At 39.9% G+C, this 15,273-nt stretch overlaps 1 protein-coding gene across 1 annotated transcript; it reads left to right on the top strand.

Moving 5' to 3' along the window:
• The first annotated feature begins 14,046 nt into the window (after positions 1 to 14,046).
• LOC135161002 (uncharacterized) lies at positions 14,047 to 15,239 on the top strand. Its single transcript, XM_064118227.1, has 3 exons — positions 14,047 to 14,407; positions 14,618 to 15,070; positions 15,139 to 15,239. The coding sequence occupies exons 1-3, from the start codon at positions 14,047 to 14,049 to the stop codon at positions 15,237 to 15,239; spliced, it is 915 nt and encodes a 304-aa protein (XP_063974297.1).
• The last annotated feature ends 34 nt before the right edge of the window (positions 15,240 to 15,273 follow it).

Raw genomic sequence — 15,273 nt, 5'->3', positions numbered from 1 at the left:
GCCAAGATTTTAAATGTCAGATCAACAGCATGCACAATTGAATCGGTCGCGTAAATTGTAGGATGGTTTAATGAGTCATGGACATACACATACGTAGCTAGTAAATTATCTAAGGGTCCCACGATAACTGGAATGAGCTGCAACGATAATCCCGCAGCTTGCACAACTTTCCTCTGTCGTTGGAGAGAGCTGGAAGTATCTCTGCTGTCGTCTGAAAATATAGAAAGAAATCACTATTTCCATTTCACACCAGTCTCATTCCATTTTCATGACAGTTGATTATTTCAAATACCTCTACATGGATCATGAATGCTTCTTTTCTTTCTTCATTAGTTCACCTCCCATGTGCACGTTGCACTTGTCTACTGTAGTTTGAACCAGGGGGAATTAGGCATGGTAGTAAATAAAGAACTATAGCATCACAATTGTCTGAAATATGTGAAAAGAATTTGTTAATGATTTTCCTTTGTTTTTCAATGTTAAATATTTGGTTTACGCGTAACCAAATAACTTCATTCCAAGTGAATGAAAACATTTTTTACCTCTATTGAAAAAAGAAGTGACATGTCATGGATTCTAGAATTTTTTCTTACAAAATTATTGATTTTTGTGTTGCCAAAAGGCTAAAATTTATGTCCACATGAATTTTCTATCAGACAACTATGCAGTGAAAAAATTTTGTTGAGCTTTTAATCAATACGCCGACTCATTGAGCATTGATTGTTCTATTTGATGATTGGCATGAAAATTAAAAACCTTTTCTTATCGCAGCACTGGCAAAATGAGTGGAAAAATTACTTATTAATTACTTACGTAATAACAGGCGAGGTGAATCACCCGAGAATTTTTTTATCATCAACACTCAAAGCAGTGCACTGCTCCAATAAACTGATAATGTGAGGCCTGACCACCTCCCAACGATCAAAGAACGAATTTCCGTGATTAGGATACACAGTATCGAAATCGTTTTGCAACTAAAAATAAGTTTTTAAAAATAATTTCTCTTGAAATCAATATAATTACTATATGGTATCGATTCGAACTGCCTAATTCAGCTCCTAATGCCACCTTCAACCAAGGAAACTTGGTGTAGTAGAGGTTGACAGAACAACCTTCTTGGAGACGTCGTTGACGGACAGGATATGATCTCCTCCAATGGTCCCTCACTTCTTCCGGTGGAACGATATGAGTCTCTAGCCACTCGACAGCTTTCTCTGCATTTTCAGGTGGAGGTTGGAGAACAGGAACAATATTTCTGGGAGCTCTAATGGGTGCTAATAATCCCTTCGCTCTCAACTTTCTCTTTATGTAATCATAGTGCTCGTGACGACATCCTGCTGCTGCAGGAATCCTTCGATCGTTTGCTCTTCCACATTCCTTGTAATAGACTCGGGGATTTTCGCCAACAATAATCTCGCTGATTTGCCGATCCCAGCTCTGACATTGGTTTTTGGTGATTCGAAACGTTCTCAAAGAGATTAATCTTTCGTCTCGATATACTCTGTCAAATTGCCTGTCCTGTTCTCTTTTAATCATTGTTCGGCTCAGTAAACTTCGTGAAATCTTCTCTAATCTTCCCTCATTTTTGTATGCCTTGACAATCTTCTTAAAGTCGGTATCATCTAAAAATTCTTGAAATGGCGGCTGGAATGAAAAGCAAAGAAAATGACATTAGAAATTACGTAGCTGAGTCATGTGGGCTCTTAACTCAATCAACTTACGTGTTTTATTATTTCTGGCCTCGCAAAATAACCCTCTGCAGCCTTAAAAAATATTCATGTTCGAATATACAGATTTTTAATTTTCAATAATGAAAATTGAAACGAAAAAAAAGTAGTAGAAGAATATAATAGTTTAGACACTAATGCAACTCATGTAGATTACAGATAAGGAATAAAAAAGCAGCACGACAGATTTCCAAGGGAAAAAATAGCGACAGAAATGCATGCTAAGAAATATTGATTGAAAAATAGATATAAATGCTTAATGAGATGTCGAATTTCTTCTCTCGCTGCTGATTTTCCTTACCATGATTTTAGTAACTGGAAAAAAATTGTAAAAAAACACAACCAATGATAAACAAGCCGGATATGGTGTCCCATACCCGACCGGGTATTCCACGCCCCTGATTCGTCCAACTTCAACCCTGAATAAGTCGAAGAGGGTGCGTCTGATCAAAAAGTCGCTCAGGACTTTTCGATCCAGAATTTCATCCCCAACTTAAGTTTAAAGTCTGGACGTGCAATTCTGGGACACCCTGTATTGTATATATATAACCCCCTCGGTGAGTAGACTGGGAATATTCCCTATCACTTGGCTATCCAAAGGATTATCGCAGTGGATAGCCAAAACCCAAACGTCACAAAGCCACACTTAGAATTTTTTTTCTTTTTTTTGTGTATTTTAATATCATATTTTTTAAAATATTTCCGTTCCCAACAATCATCGCAGGGATCACAACATATTCTTATTGAAACTGGACGGCACCCTGATCATTCAAACAAGGCATACTATCAATGTTGTGTAAGACTTTATTAATCGAATAGTACCAGACTATTTTAATTTTTATCTTAGATTTTATTAACATATTTATATTTTTTATAAATATAAATGGGCGTTTATATTTTTTAATATGGAACAATAATAGATGCTGTATTTGTGAGATATCTTGATGATGTTTCATCCAATACTTTTGTAACGTACTTTAGTTATCATCGACCATTCGTCACAGTAATACCGGCAGAGGAAACATCGAATATAACTATTACTGAAGTCACGGATGGAATATTTAAATTGTGGCCACTTGATATTAATCGAACTTTTATATCACATGTAAATAAATGTTTATTAAATAAAGTTACCATTTTCTGTAAGAAATTCGTAATACTTCATTTGTCCATGAGGCTATATTTAATTCCTGTAATAAAATCATCTTCTATGCATATTACTTGTACACACACGATGTTTCACATCTGCCAGGCGTCCCACGACGGCTTACATTTTTTTTTATTTAGAAACTTCAGGATTCAGTGCAAACTGTGACATCCGGAAGATCGCAGCAGGCACTGGATCAACATCATGTGACATCTATATAAAACCCTCCAAGCCGATTGATCCTAAAGCTACAGAGAAAAATCCCTTAATTAGTGTCTCAGGAAACCTTCTGTTAGGGATTTGATGTTTTTAACCGGGTAGGGTGGATTGGAAGCGGAAGTGGAGAGATGATTTTCCAACTCGGGATGGTGACGAAAAACACGTTGATTTTGCCTTATGGCGATCCAATATAATTTAACCCAAATGTACACTATTTACACGTGATAACTTTCCAATAATGATGATGATGATGATAATTATACAATATTCGATGATAATGAACCAAAATTGATATAAGAAAGATGAACCAATCCGATAAAAGCCACGATACAAAAACCTGATGAGATCACGATATTTGATGCGATTTAGTTGATGGATGAACACGAAGTGAAGTATGTGGTCAGAGTAACCCCTCATGGCACCCGAGCCCACTCCCGAATTATTCCGATGGTGTCCGATCGACCCAGTGCCCTGGATCAGCCTTAATTTTATACACCTTCATATGAATGGAATTCTCCTAGAAACTGTGAGTATTTGTTGTGCGTTGACTGAACTCCTCTCCTATCTCCAGAAATTCAACAAGAAATGCATATTAGTCGCACATAATCTCGGTTTTGATAGACCTCGACTCTTGAGATCCATTGAGAAAGCCTCGCTTCTAAATGAATTTCACTCAGTTGTTGCTGGCTTGGCTTGCTCTTTGGAAGCATACAAACATAAAATGAAGATTCAGAAGAAGAAGGATGGTAATTTAAAACTCTGAAATCCAGCTCGTGCTCATGTGAAACATGTGGATACAAAAAGTATTCATAACGCTTCCTATGATGCATATCTATTGAGACGTTTGGTTTGTCATGTTTTTACACTAGAAGATATTGTCTCAGAGCTTATTCCAATGACTGATGCTGTTACAAAGTATCAGCGCAATAAACACGTGAGGAACATTATTAACACGCTTTCAGTATTTCCCAAAACTATAATACCAACAATTTTGAAAAAAAAATTGGGTGAAGCTAATGTGAGTTTTGCTGAATTGCAAAACGCTTTTAATGAAGATGGAACAATAGGAATTGTGAAATTGCTGGACATGAAGATTAAATATAAGCCTCATAAGTTCAACCTCCAAGAAATTTATCAGGAGATTGCAGATTATTTCAAGAAAGGCCATAAATAGTAATATAATTGTTGTTTTGTTCCCATGATGCGCTCATTTACTGAGTCTATCCTTGTTGTGTTAGTGTTACGGATTATTTAATGTTTCTGAATAATAAAAATGATAAAAGAAATTGCCAATAGCGAATGAAATTTGTATTTTATGTCTGTGCCTTCGGCTTGACCCTTCGGAGATAACTTACCGCATCCTATGCATGTGTGTGTACGTACAATTTACCTAAATCTCACTGTCAATGCCATCTTTAGGGTATAAAGGGGACTCCTGCGTGCCGTGCGAGGAGCTTCGCGATTGTCGCGGGGTTCTTCAGTACGCTTTCGTTTTCCGAAGCGTGTGTGTGTAAAACAAAAAAATTTTTTTTTTGTTAAACGTTGTTGTAACGTTCAGTAATAATTGGCACAAAAGTGCAGAAATTCCATTATGGATTCAAAGGTGAGTATCTCTCTGTCCTTGCCTTCGAAGTTTTTGTTTTAGGGTTTAGGTCATGGGTGATGGAGATAAAAAAAAAAAAAAAAAAAATGGGGCGAGACCGTCCCCGACTTCCGCCATTTTAAGCTACGGTTGGATAGCCCCCGTGTGTCAGGACTCACGAGAAACTTCTCTGCGCATATACATACACTTCGTCAACGAGTGATTTCCGCAACCTGCAGTCATCCGCCCAGGCATGCGATGACAGCTTATTAGGCCGGGGGGGAAGAGGCTAACCTCTCCCCTTCTCACCTCCTTCAGGAAGGGACTTTCCGCTGCCCGCAGTCATCCGCTCGGGCATGCGATGACCGCCTGACAAGCTGGGGGAGATGGTTTAACCTCTCTCTTCCACTCTTAACTGGAAAGAAATACCCTACATGCGGGAACGTAAGACGATGTCATAGCAGGGTCCAGCGGTCTAACCTCTGTCCTACCTTACTGTCATTGTAGTGGGTAAAGTAAATATGGACCCGGGGAAGAGACTGAGAGGTCGAGGCCATGCTCCCACCTTCTTACAGTCAATACAACCCTTCATAACCCCTTTGAACAGTCATCTTCAATTTCGGGGAGGGGTGGGGCAACCAGCGCAAACGACAAATGACTTTGCAATATCTAAACCCCCTATGCATGATCCTTCTGGTGAATCTGGTTTTCTGTTCAAAACATTTCCAGGAAGAGAGGAACTGGACGACGTTGGAAGATTTGTTGGGATGGGCAGCTGCCACCGAGGAGGAGGATGCGACGCTAGATCTTCTGAAGCTATCCGCCAGCAAAAGTTTACCAGAAGGATGGCAGATGGGGAGAGTCTTGGTGCTATCAAATAGAGAGCTCTTCGGATCAGAAAAAGAGATCGACACTCTTCTCTTCAAAAAAATTGAGTTTGCAATCCCTACTCTGGATGTGTGTGGCTCTGTGTATTATGGCTTTCAAACTAACAGCCACGAATCTTAATGAAGAGTCCTTCAGCGCTTCTAAAAAGGCCATGCTGGCCTGGCCGTTCTGCAGGGCCCTTATTTCAAGCCCCCCTTCGTTAGTGAATAAAGTGCGGGGGTCGATAAGGGAGGCACAGAAGTTCGTGCAGTCATTAGCGACAATCAGACACCTTTTAACGCCCTGGGGAATGGCAGTTAAAGAGCTTCAACGATTGTCAGGGACCGGGAGTCAACTCGAGGCGCTCGAGGAGTCAGAGGAGTCGGAAGAACCTCCGGTCAAAAGGTCGTGCCTGGAAGCCCTGGAGAATCGAATGACCTCCATGTTCAATATTCTTTACGAAAAAATCGACAATCAAGCTACACAGTGTCCCACTTCGCCCCAGAGTCTAGAGGGGTCGTCATCAGATGAATGGGAAGGCGCACCGGAAGAGTCAGAATCGGAGCAGGACCGCAAGTCTTCTAGTGGTCTTGAAACCACGCAACGCCTAGCATGGGATCCGTTGGTAAAGGAATGCGAGCCCCCCATTCCTGAGCCAAAATCAGCTATCAGGGCTCAGGGAATCAGATGACAAAAATTGGGATCGTCGGCATGGAATAAAATTCGATATCTGGAAGTGCAGAAGAGACTGGGAGCTTCACCGGTTTTCAACGCTCTCAAGGTCAATAATGAATTAACAAACGTAAGCCCATCCACTTACAGCCAGGCGATCATGGCTAAAACCGATCTATTGACAGGCACTCTCTCTCATGGTCTTTTAATACAAAGGGAGCGTCTTTCTGACGCGTTCAATTCACTGGTAGCGAAGCACCCGGTGGTCCTCCCGGATATCAAGGCCCTGTTCCTTGGGGACTCGCCAGTCAGCACGATTTCTTATGATTTACTCCACTACACTTGTGTAAGAAGAGCCGAATTCATCGAAATGAGGAGAAACGCCTTTAAAGCACCAGAGCCCCATCATGCAGCGAAGCTAGCAGAGATTCCCCCGTCAGAATCCCACCTGTTTGAGGAAAAACAGTTATCAGAATTCTTGAATCAGCAAGGGGGTGTCTCCAAGGTCTTCCTCCCGAGGCTAAAACGTCACCAGTTCAAGGGCTCGAATTCCTTTCGCCCCAGAACTCAGCCTAACTCAAAAAATACCACTCATCCACGTCCCTCAAAAGCAAGACCGTCGACCAGTTCAGCCACACGTAAGCCGGAAGCGAGATCTTCAAAGAACTCACCAAAGCGTAGGGATTCAAGGAAAAGAAGCGCTCACTATCGCAGAGCGTGACTACGATTCTCCATTCGCAGGGGGGCGATTGGGTCAATTTATTCCCAGGTGGATCAAAGCAGGAGCGCCAAAACACGTTTTAAGCATTCTAGAAGGCTATTCCATTCCGTTCATCAAAAAACCACCAATCGTCCCTTTCACACCAGCAAACATACGTACATATTCGACCAAAAATACGGCACAAATGTCGAAGGCGATGCGATCAATGATCGACCAGAGAATCTTGGAAAAAGCAAGTTGGAACTCAGGATTTATATCCCCGATGTTCCTTATTCCAAAAGCCGATGGCAAATTTCGGCAAATTTTCAACCTCCGTTGTTTGAACGAGTACTTGGATCCACCAAAATTTCGACTGATAAGTCATCGCATGGTTCCTTCATTTTTGCAAACATGCGACTACCTAGTAAAGATAGACTTGTCACAAGCTTACCTACACGTTCCTATAAAGCAATCTCACCGAAGATTCCTCTGTCTATCGTTCAAAGACCAACTATACAACATAACATGCCTCCCCTTTGGCCTCTCCACAGCTCCTGTGGCCTTCTCAAGGATAAGCAATTGGTTGGCGAACACTCTTCGACAGAGGGGGATGAGAGTTTTGGTCTACCTGGACGATTTTCTGGTAGTAAGCCAAAGTGCCCAGGAACTCAAGCTGCAGGTGTTGGAGATATTGGATTTCCTCCGCTCTCTAGGTTGGATAGTCAATGCAAAAAAATCCACAGTCACTCCCAATCACAGAATCGAATTCTTGGGCATCATCTGGGACACCAGGCTCAACGAAATGGTGCTTCCTACCCACAAGAAAGCAAAGATCTTAACGCTCCTGGGGAAAATGCTAAAGTCGAGAACCTGGAGTTGGAGGTCAGCGGCACCTCTGCTAGGGATGCTGAATTTCGCATCCATGGTCAGCCCCCTGGGACGTCTTTTCTGTCGCCAATTACGGCGAGGCATACACCGTCTCTCGAAAAGCTCTCCAAAGACACGTTTTCCACTACTCAGCCTGAGTCGAGGCGATTGCCTGTGGTGGAAAAGCAATATCCATCGAAAGAGCTCCATCTTCCAGCCGGAACCCGAGATTTTTCTATCAACAGATGCCTCACAGACATGCTGGGGCTTTGATTTGGATGGGACGCACTGGGCAGGCTTATGGACACCGGAGCAGATGACCTGGCACATCAATCGGAAGGAGCTGTTCACAGTATTGAAAGCAATACAAATGTTCGACACTATTGCAAAAGGATTGATAGAACTAAGAGACCTGACAAAAGTATTTTTTTTTTTTTTTTTTTTATTTGTTTATTTCCTTTGATGTTACAACGCATTTCCGCTGTTTTACATCTCCTCCCGCCTAGCCTTTCTCCTCTCTTCCTCCACTTTGTTTTTCCCTTCCCCTGCGGTGCCATGGGACCGACTTTTTCCCAACTGTACTGCATTTGCACAGGAGTAGAGGGAAACCATGGAAAACCTCTACCGTACAGTCGGCCGATAGTGCAGGGTCCCAGTGTACCCTTCCGTCACACTGACACGAAGGGTACACTGGGTCTCCACACCCGTGCCTTCCGCACAGTAATTTTTGAGCGAGCGAACGGTGTTCCTAAACGGTCACCCATCCAAGTAGTATCCCAGTGGAACGCTGCTTAGCCTGGATGATCGCCGGAGCAACACCACACTCGCCCAACCATTACAGTCGGTCCTGACAAAAGTATTTCTTTAGTTAAGAGTTTCAAACCAGTTTGATCCTTGAGACAATCTGAGTTTAGAGTTATGGCATGCCATGGTAAAGCTTATTCAAGAGTTCTCGTTGTAAGAACCCTGTAGCAATTTGATTTGTCAAAATTCGTTAAATAAACATTGTTCATTTATTATTCTTTGGGGGGTCACACTACACTTTTAAGAAATGTGCCGTCAGAGTATAAACATCTCTCCGAAGGGTCAAGCCGAAGGCACAGACCTAAAATATACGTTTTCTTCCCTACGGGGGGAAAACGGTTCTATTATCCTATCCAGTGAATTCTGATGGAAGCCCCGAATATTTGAATGTCCCGCTACCGTACCAGCCCGTCCACCGCGCCGCGGAGCGCTCCAACCTCCTCTCAACGTTGCCACGTTTGATGGTCATTTCGATGAAATTTCCTGACTGACGATAGATTTTTTAATCACAACTCGAAATCCACTTAGTAACATATGGAAAAAATCCGTTTTATTTCTTCTTGATTAGTTTACGGAGTGATTCCGCAGGTTTTTCGATTTTTTGGTGATTGTCGATTATTTTTAATTGATTTTTAAAAATTGCGTGACATAAGAGCCTGTACAAATGGCATGTCTTAAATCATTAATTAAAAAAAATATATGTCGCCCATTGTTTTCGGACTTCGGCTACATATTTTTAGTCCCGAAAAAGATGTATACTGAAAATTTCAACGCTTTCGTGCATTTCTTTCTATTCCCATTTACTTACGGCGGAAGTTCCTTAAAAGCTAGACTCAAAAATAAAAAGTTCCTGGGAGGGGGCTGGGCAACGTCGTGATGCAGTCAACTGATGCCAGCCACCCCCACCCACTTTCTAAACTTTGGGATGCGCGTGTTACTTGCAAAAAATGACGTTCTTGGGTTTAATACAAAGAATACAGAGACAGATGTGTTGGGATTAGTCATGGACCCTTCTCAAGAAATTTATGTGTGAATTTATGTGTGTATGGTGACGCCAGAAAATCAACAAGTGTTCAATATTTGTATTAACTTCCTTTGTACGTTCGTTATTTTCAATTGTTTATTTCCAACTGTCTATCCTATTTCTCTCATGAATAAGCACTCTGATTGCACTTCTTATTGATACGCTACGCAGTATCAATACGAATTAATAATTAAATAATTATAGTGTGGGTCACTGTTGTATACCCACATTATTTCCTTATTCCCAAATACATTCCAAACCCTCTAAAGCTTCAAACCTAGTCCCCATCCTAACCAAATGGGTTTGCACTTAAACTAATAAAACCATTAGGTTCCAACTGTCCCCAAATGTCCAGATAGACCTTAATATTTGCCATAAATGTTGGCGCCTCCAAAAACTTCCACTCCTCAATTTTCCTCTTTTCCGTCATAATTCCAAGACTCATGTCCTGCAAGGGAACTCTCCCTTAAATCAATTCCAAATTACCCTCTATACAGTCAATACCTTTCAAAGTCAGAAGTGTTATCTTAAGAATAAATTAATCAGTGAACAGTACCTCGCTTCTCCAGTTCTCCTTATATTATAAAAAACGTTGTTTCTTCGGAATACGACATAATTCTGGCGACGAGGATTGGGATGTCCAGCACTCTAAAGCAGTGAATTGAAGTGGAACTGGCAATTCTACCCTGTGGACCGAGTGGCAGCTATCAAGTTGCTGAGAACATGGACATCGTTGGAGACAAATTGAAGGATTATCGCGAGCTAAGCAATTAGCAACTCCAGCACCGATCGCAACGAATCGTTTCCGCAGTAAGTGCTGTTCGGATCATTTGAGTATTCATACATTTAGACACTTCCATTATTTCCCATCACTTCCAAATACCTCTATAAATTTCTTTTCGACTCAAAACATAGAGATCAAATTTCAACGTTCAATAAAATGCCTGACAGTACAGAAAATAATCAACGTACAACCGATACGCCCATGTCTTATGGACTCTCATTTTTAATTAAACTTATTTCCGAAACTTTTGATGGAGATCGATATAAAATTCGCAGATTTATCAAACAAATTGATGGAGCTTTTGAACTTGCGTCTGCTCAGCAAAAGCCAGCACTTTTACTCTATGTGAAAAGTCGTATCACTAGCAAAGCCCGTGAGCAGATCGACATTCATTGCAACCTCACGACTTGGGAAGAAATTTCTGACCTTCTCCTAAATCTTTATCAAGATAAAAAAGCTCTTGATCAATTGTTCGACGAATTGAATTCCATACATCAGATGAGAAACGAAAATGTGTCACAATTTTACCAGAGAATTGAACACCTTTCATCGCGTATTCTCGCAACAATTCAGACGACTGAACAAGACGAAAATCTCTTACCGGGCTCTATCGCAATGGTCACTAAGATCACTCTAAATCGATTTATTTATCATACACACCCTCAAATGTCGCAAAGGCTCCGCTACCGCGACTTTACTACAATTAATCGAGCCTTTACTGCCGCGGTAACCGAAGAAAAAGCCCTTCGAATGCAACATAATTCGTATTCTAAATGCACACATTGTGGTAGATCAAATCACACGAGTGATGACTGTCGGCTTAAAAATCGAAATTCAAATTTCTCCACATCCCGCGAACATAAACAAATCCATTTTTCTCATGAAAATTCTCACATATAATACCACACGTGCTTCAAAAATATTTCCCTCTAGGTTCCCTGCATACAAACGAAATCGTCAAGTTTTTCAGGAAAAATCACGAGTGCGAAGCACGAGTGATTTTTTAACCTGAAAAACTTGACTCCTTCATTTGTTTTCAACCAATCTATCAGGAAATATTCTATAATTTTGAAGCTCGAGTGGTATTCAGGAGATTATTTTTCCTATCCAAATTTCGGCCCAGAGAATTGTGCCATGAAATAAAAAGAGCACTCAATCCGCACTCAAAATGTATTTCCTCTCATCATAAAAACTCGAAAATTGCATCCATGTTGATGCTTTCGTCTTGATGGTATTAACGGGGACAGTTCCTTGTATTGCCTTATCAATATTTGCCAGAGAACTACTTCCGAATCGACTCATTTTCCATACAATTGCGTAAAATCACCACAATGAAATTCAATCTGTCAGTTTGACAAGGAGTTTATTTGGTTAAGTTATGGTTTGTTTTTTTATATATAGCCGCCCGCAGAATTATCAAAAAATAATCGCATATAATACCACAAGAGCTCCGAAATTAATCGGATATTTCTCTCCAGTTTCTCTGCGTAGCACCGATCGGGATAAGATTCGCAGAAAAACCCTCGCGCTCGGGTTTTTTGACCTGCGAACCTTATCCCTCTCGTTGCTACGCAACGAAACTGGAGGGAAATATCCGATTAATTTTGAAGGTCGAGGGGTATTTGGCTGGATTATTTTTTTCATTCCAATTGCAATCAATTAAATGTGTGGCATTTCACATCATATAGTATGGTTTTTCACTCGTAGTTGTGGCTTCTCCAGCGTATATTTTCTGCCTGCACAAAATGCAGAGAATTGTTTCCAAATTGTGGCTTTTGTCTTCACTGTATTATTAGGAACATTATTTCTAATTTTTTAATCAATAATCTCCAAGGATTCTTCTCCAAATCTGCTCATGTTGAGGTAAAGTCTTTGAACTTGATTTTTTGTAATAACAGTTTTGGGGTTTGAAACGCGTACAAATTGTTTATCGGATATTTTCGTTGCTTCGCAACATACAGGGAAATATCCGAAAAATATCCGAAGTAAAACTCTCTTACTTGTACCACGTGACGGGAAATGCCACCATTTGATTGGTGGAACGTGGGATGGAAAAAATGCTCACCAAAATTCTTTTAAAAATCAAAATCAATCACAAAACCCAAATCGATTAAATAATCACCGACTCCATCAAATTCTCAAAATACGTGCAATTACTGTAAAAAGAGTGGCCATGTTATTGAAGAATGTATAAAACGATTTGCTGGAAATGTTAAGAAAAATCCGGATAACGTATCGCAAAATCGACAACAGTCAAGCGTCAACGTTAGCAACCCAATGCAAAATAAAAATTTTCAAACAGTCAATCCTAATTTGCATCAACCAGAGCTATCTGAACAAAAAAATGAAGCTCCGACTATCTTTACAACTTTAGATTCATTTGCTTTTCACATACCCTTGAATAACAACGACCTAACATACATTCTATTTGAATCCTCTCATTCAGACGATTCTGATCAAATTCTTAAATTTTTGGTCGACACTGGAGCGGTCGTCTCTCTCGTAAAAGCCTTGAGTGTTCATAATTACAAAATCATCAATCTTGAGCCAATTATCCTCAATGGTATTAAACCCAACGCACCGATCATGACTCTCGGACAGACTAAACTAAATTTGTCGGTCAATTCCAACTCTTTCTTTAATTAATTTCATGTACTCAATTTGAATACAGGAATCCCATTTGATCGTCTCCCGGGACAAGATTTTTTCCAAAAGCATAATTGCAAAATCAATTATCAAAATTCGACACTCTCAATCGACGCGCTACCATTTCCCTTACCATTACAAAGTAATGCTATTCTATTTCACAATGCATCGCAATTAATTATTCAACCTCGCTCAGAAGCAATTGCAAAAATATCACTCATGAATCTTCTCGACCTTGACGAAGGTATAATCGCCGGTCAATTTCTCGATAAAGAAGAAAAATTATTAATCCCCACAGCTCTCGTAAAAGCAATAAATAAGAACTTCCTATCGGGAAGTTAAAAAAGAATCGCTTATTACAATTGTAAATCAATCCACAGAAGAGAAAATCCTTTCAAAACCATGTTTACCGCTTTTATCTTCTCCTCAACAAATGAAAGTTTTCCATATAAACAACAACTCGAATAATTTAGAAAAAAGATATGAACTATTACATGAAAATCTCCGCACTGAACACCTTAATCCCGAAGAAAAACAATCATTAACAAAACTCTGTGAAGAATTTCACGATATTTTTAATCTCCCAAACGACAAATTATCTTGTACATCAGCGACAGATTGTAAAATTCCTACAATCGACAATATTCTAATTCAGGTAAAATCCTATCGGTACCCCGAGGTACATAAAAACAAAGTTTCCAACCAAATAGAAAAAATGATTAAATAAGGGATCATAAAACCCTCTGTAAGCCCATGGTCGAGCCCACTCTGGGTCGTCCCCAAGAAAATGGACGCTTCAGGTCAACGAAAGCGGCGAAAGGGAATCGTTCAAATCACTAACTCCAAATTAACTCGTCTCACTTATCTCAATAAAACTCACCTCAGAAACACCTTCGATATCATTGACAAATATTTAACTAAAACTGAGGAAATTTGTAAACAAACGACGACCGAAATGACTAAAAAGGGTCATATCAGGTTCAGTAAAGAATGATATTCTTCGACAAATGACTGAGAGATCAATTATCAGGAAAAAGAAACGTGGCCTCATCAATGGGTTGTCTTACATATTCAAATGGAGTTTCGGCATGCCTAACGCAGACGATGCCCAATATTATGAAGATTCAATAAAAATGTTGACAAATAATAACAGACAAACACAAACATTGCTGAAATCACAGGTTCAAATAATTGCAAACGCAATTAGAAATTTCAATAACTCCTTGTTTTCCCTTGAGAGTCAAGAGAAAGCAATGAATCAAAATATTCAGAAAATTAATTCTTTCACTGCCCAGACAAACTCTTATATATCTGATTTAGAAATGATAACGACATTCAATCAACAAATCACTATACTCCATATACTTGGTACTCAAGCAAACCGCGAATTTTCTAAGTATATCGAAGCTGTTAATTTAGCTGACCATAATATCGTCTCTCCTTTTCTCCTAACCCCACAAATGTTACATGACGAGTTAAAAAGGTACAAAAATATCCATGAGCTAATAATGGACCCAAATTTGGAAAATATACATCACTTATTCAAGCTTTTACATTTACAAATTATGTCTACAAAAGACAATATCGTTTTTGCATTACAAATTCCACTTGCGGATAAAATGAAATTTGAACTCTATGAAATAATCCCACTTCCTATTCAACATAATAATTCACAATTTTTCTCCTACATTATGCCTCAAAGCAATTACCTCCTATTATCACAATCTCGATCCCAATACACTTTCCTTAATGGATTGTCTGATTGTCATGAGTACCAAGATGAACAATACATCTGCTATCACCTGCACACGATAACTTCAAATAGCAATCCACCGTGTGAAATAGAGTTGCTATCTCCACATATGACAAGGATTCCAGCATCATGTACTACAAAAACCATCAAAGCAACCATCGAAACCTGGCATCATATCGGGAGGAATCAATGGATTTATATTCTCCAAAAACCAACGACGCTTACGATTATGTGCGAAGAGAATGAAAATCACCTAGAAGATGTCATTCTCCAAAAGGGTGGATTAATCCAATTGGAACCCGAATGCCGAGGTTACACAGACCAAATCGTTCTTGAATCTTGACAGTACGCGACAGTACGAAAAACGCGACCTATTATATTCCTCATATGAATATAATCGCTGACGACTGTTGTATCCTGCAGACTCATTTCAGTACCACTGAGTGAATTACGCTGAAGCCAATTCATCTAACCAACATCG

Source organism: Diachasmimorpha longicaudata, chromosome 3 (genome assembly GCF_034640455.1).
Source record: "Diachasmimorpha longicaudata isolate KC_UGA_2023 chromosome 3, iyDiaLong2, whole genome shotgun sequence".
NCBI lineage: Eukaryota > Metazoa > Arthropoda > Insecta > Hymenoptera > Braconidae > Diachasmimorpha > Diachasmimorpha longicaudata.
Note: the sequence above shows the minus strand (reverse complement) of the source record. Positions and strands in the feature narration are given on the sequence as shown.

Bases quoted from the DNA above. Each gene is read 5' to 3' on its own strand.
- LOC135161002 (XM_064118227.1), top strand. From the start codon at position 14,047: ATGACTGAGAGATCAATTATCAGGAAAAAGAAACGTGGCCTCATCAAT. The intron at 14,408-14,617 runs GTACTCAAGCAA...TGTCTACAAAAG, and splicing joins CACTATACTCCATATACTTG to ACAATATCGTTTTTGCATTA. The intron at 15,071-15,138 runs GTGGATTAATCC...GAATCTTGACAG, and splicing joins AGATGTCATTCTCCAAAAGG to TACGCGACAGTACGAAAAAC.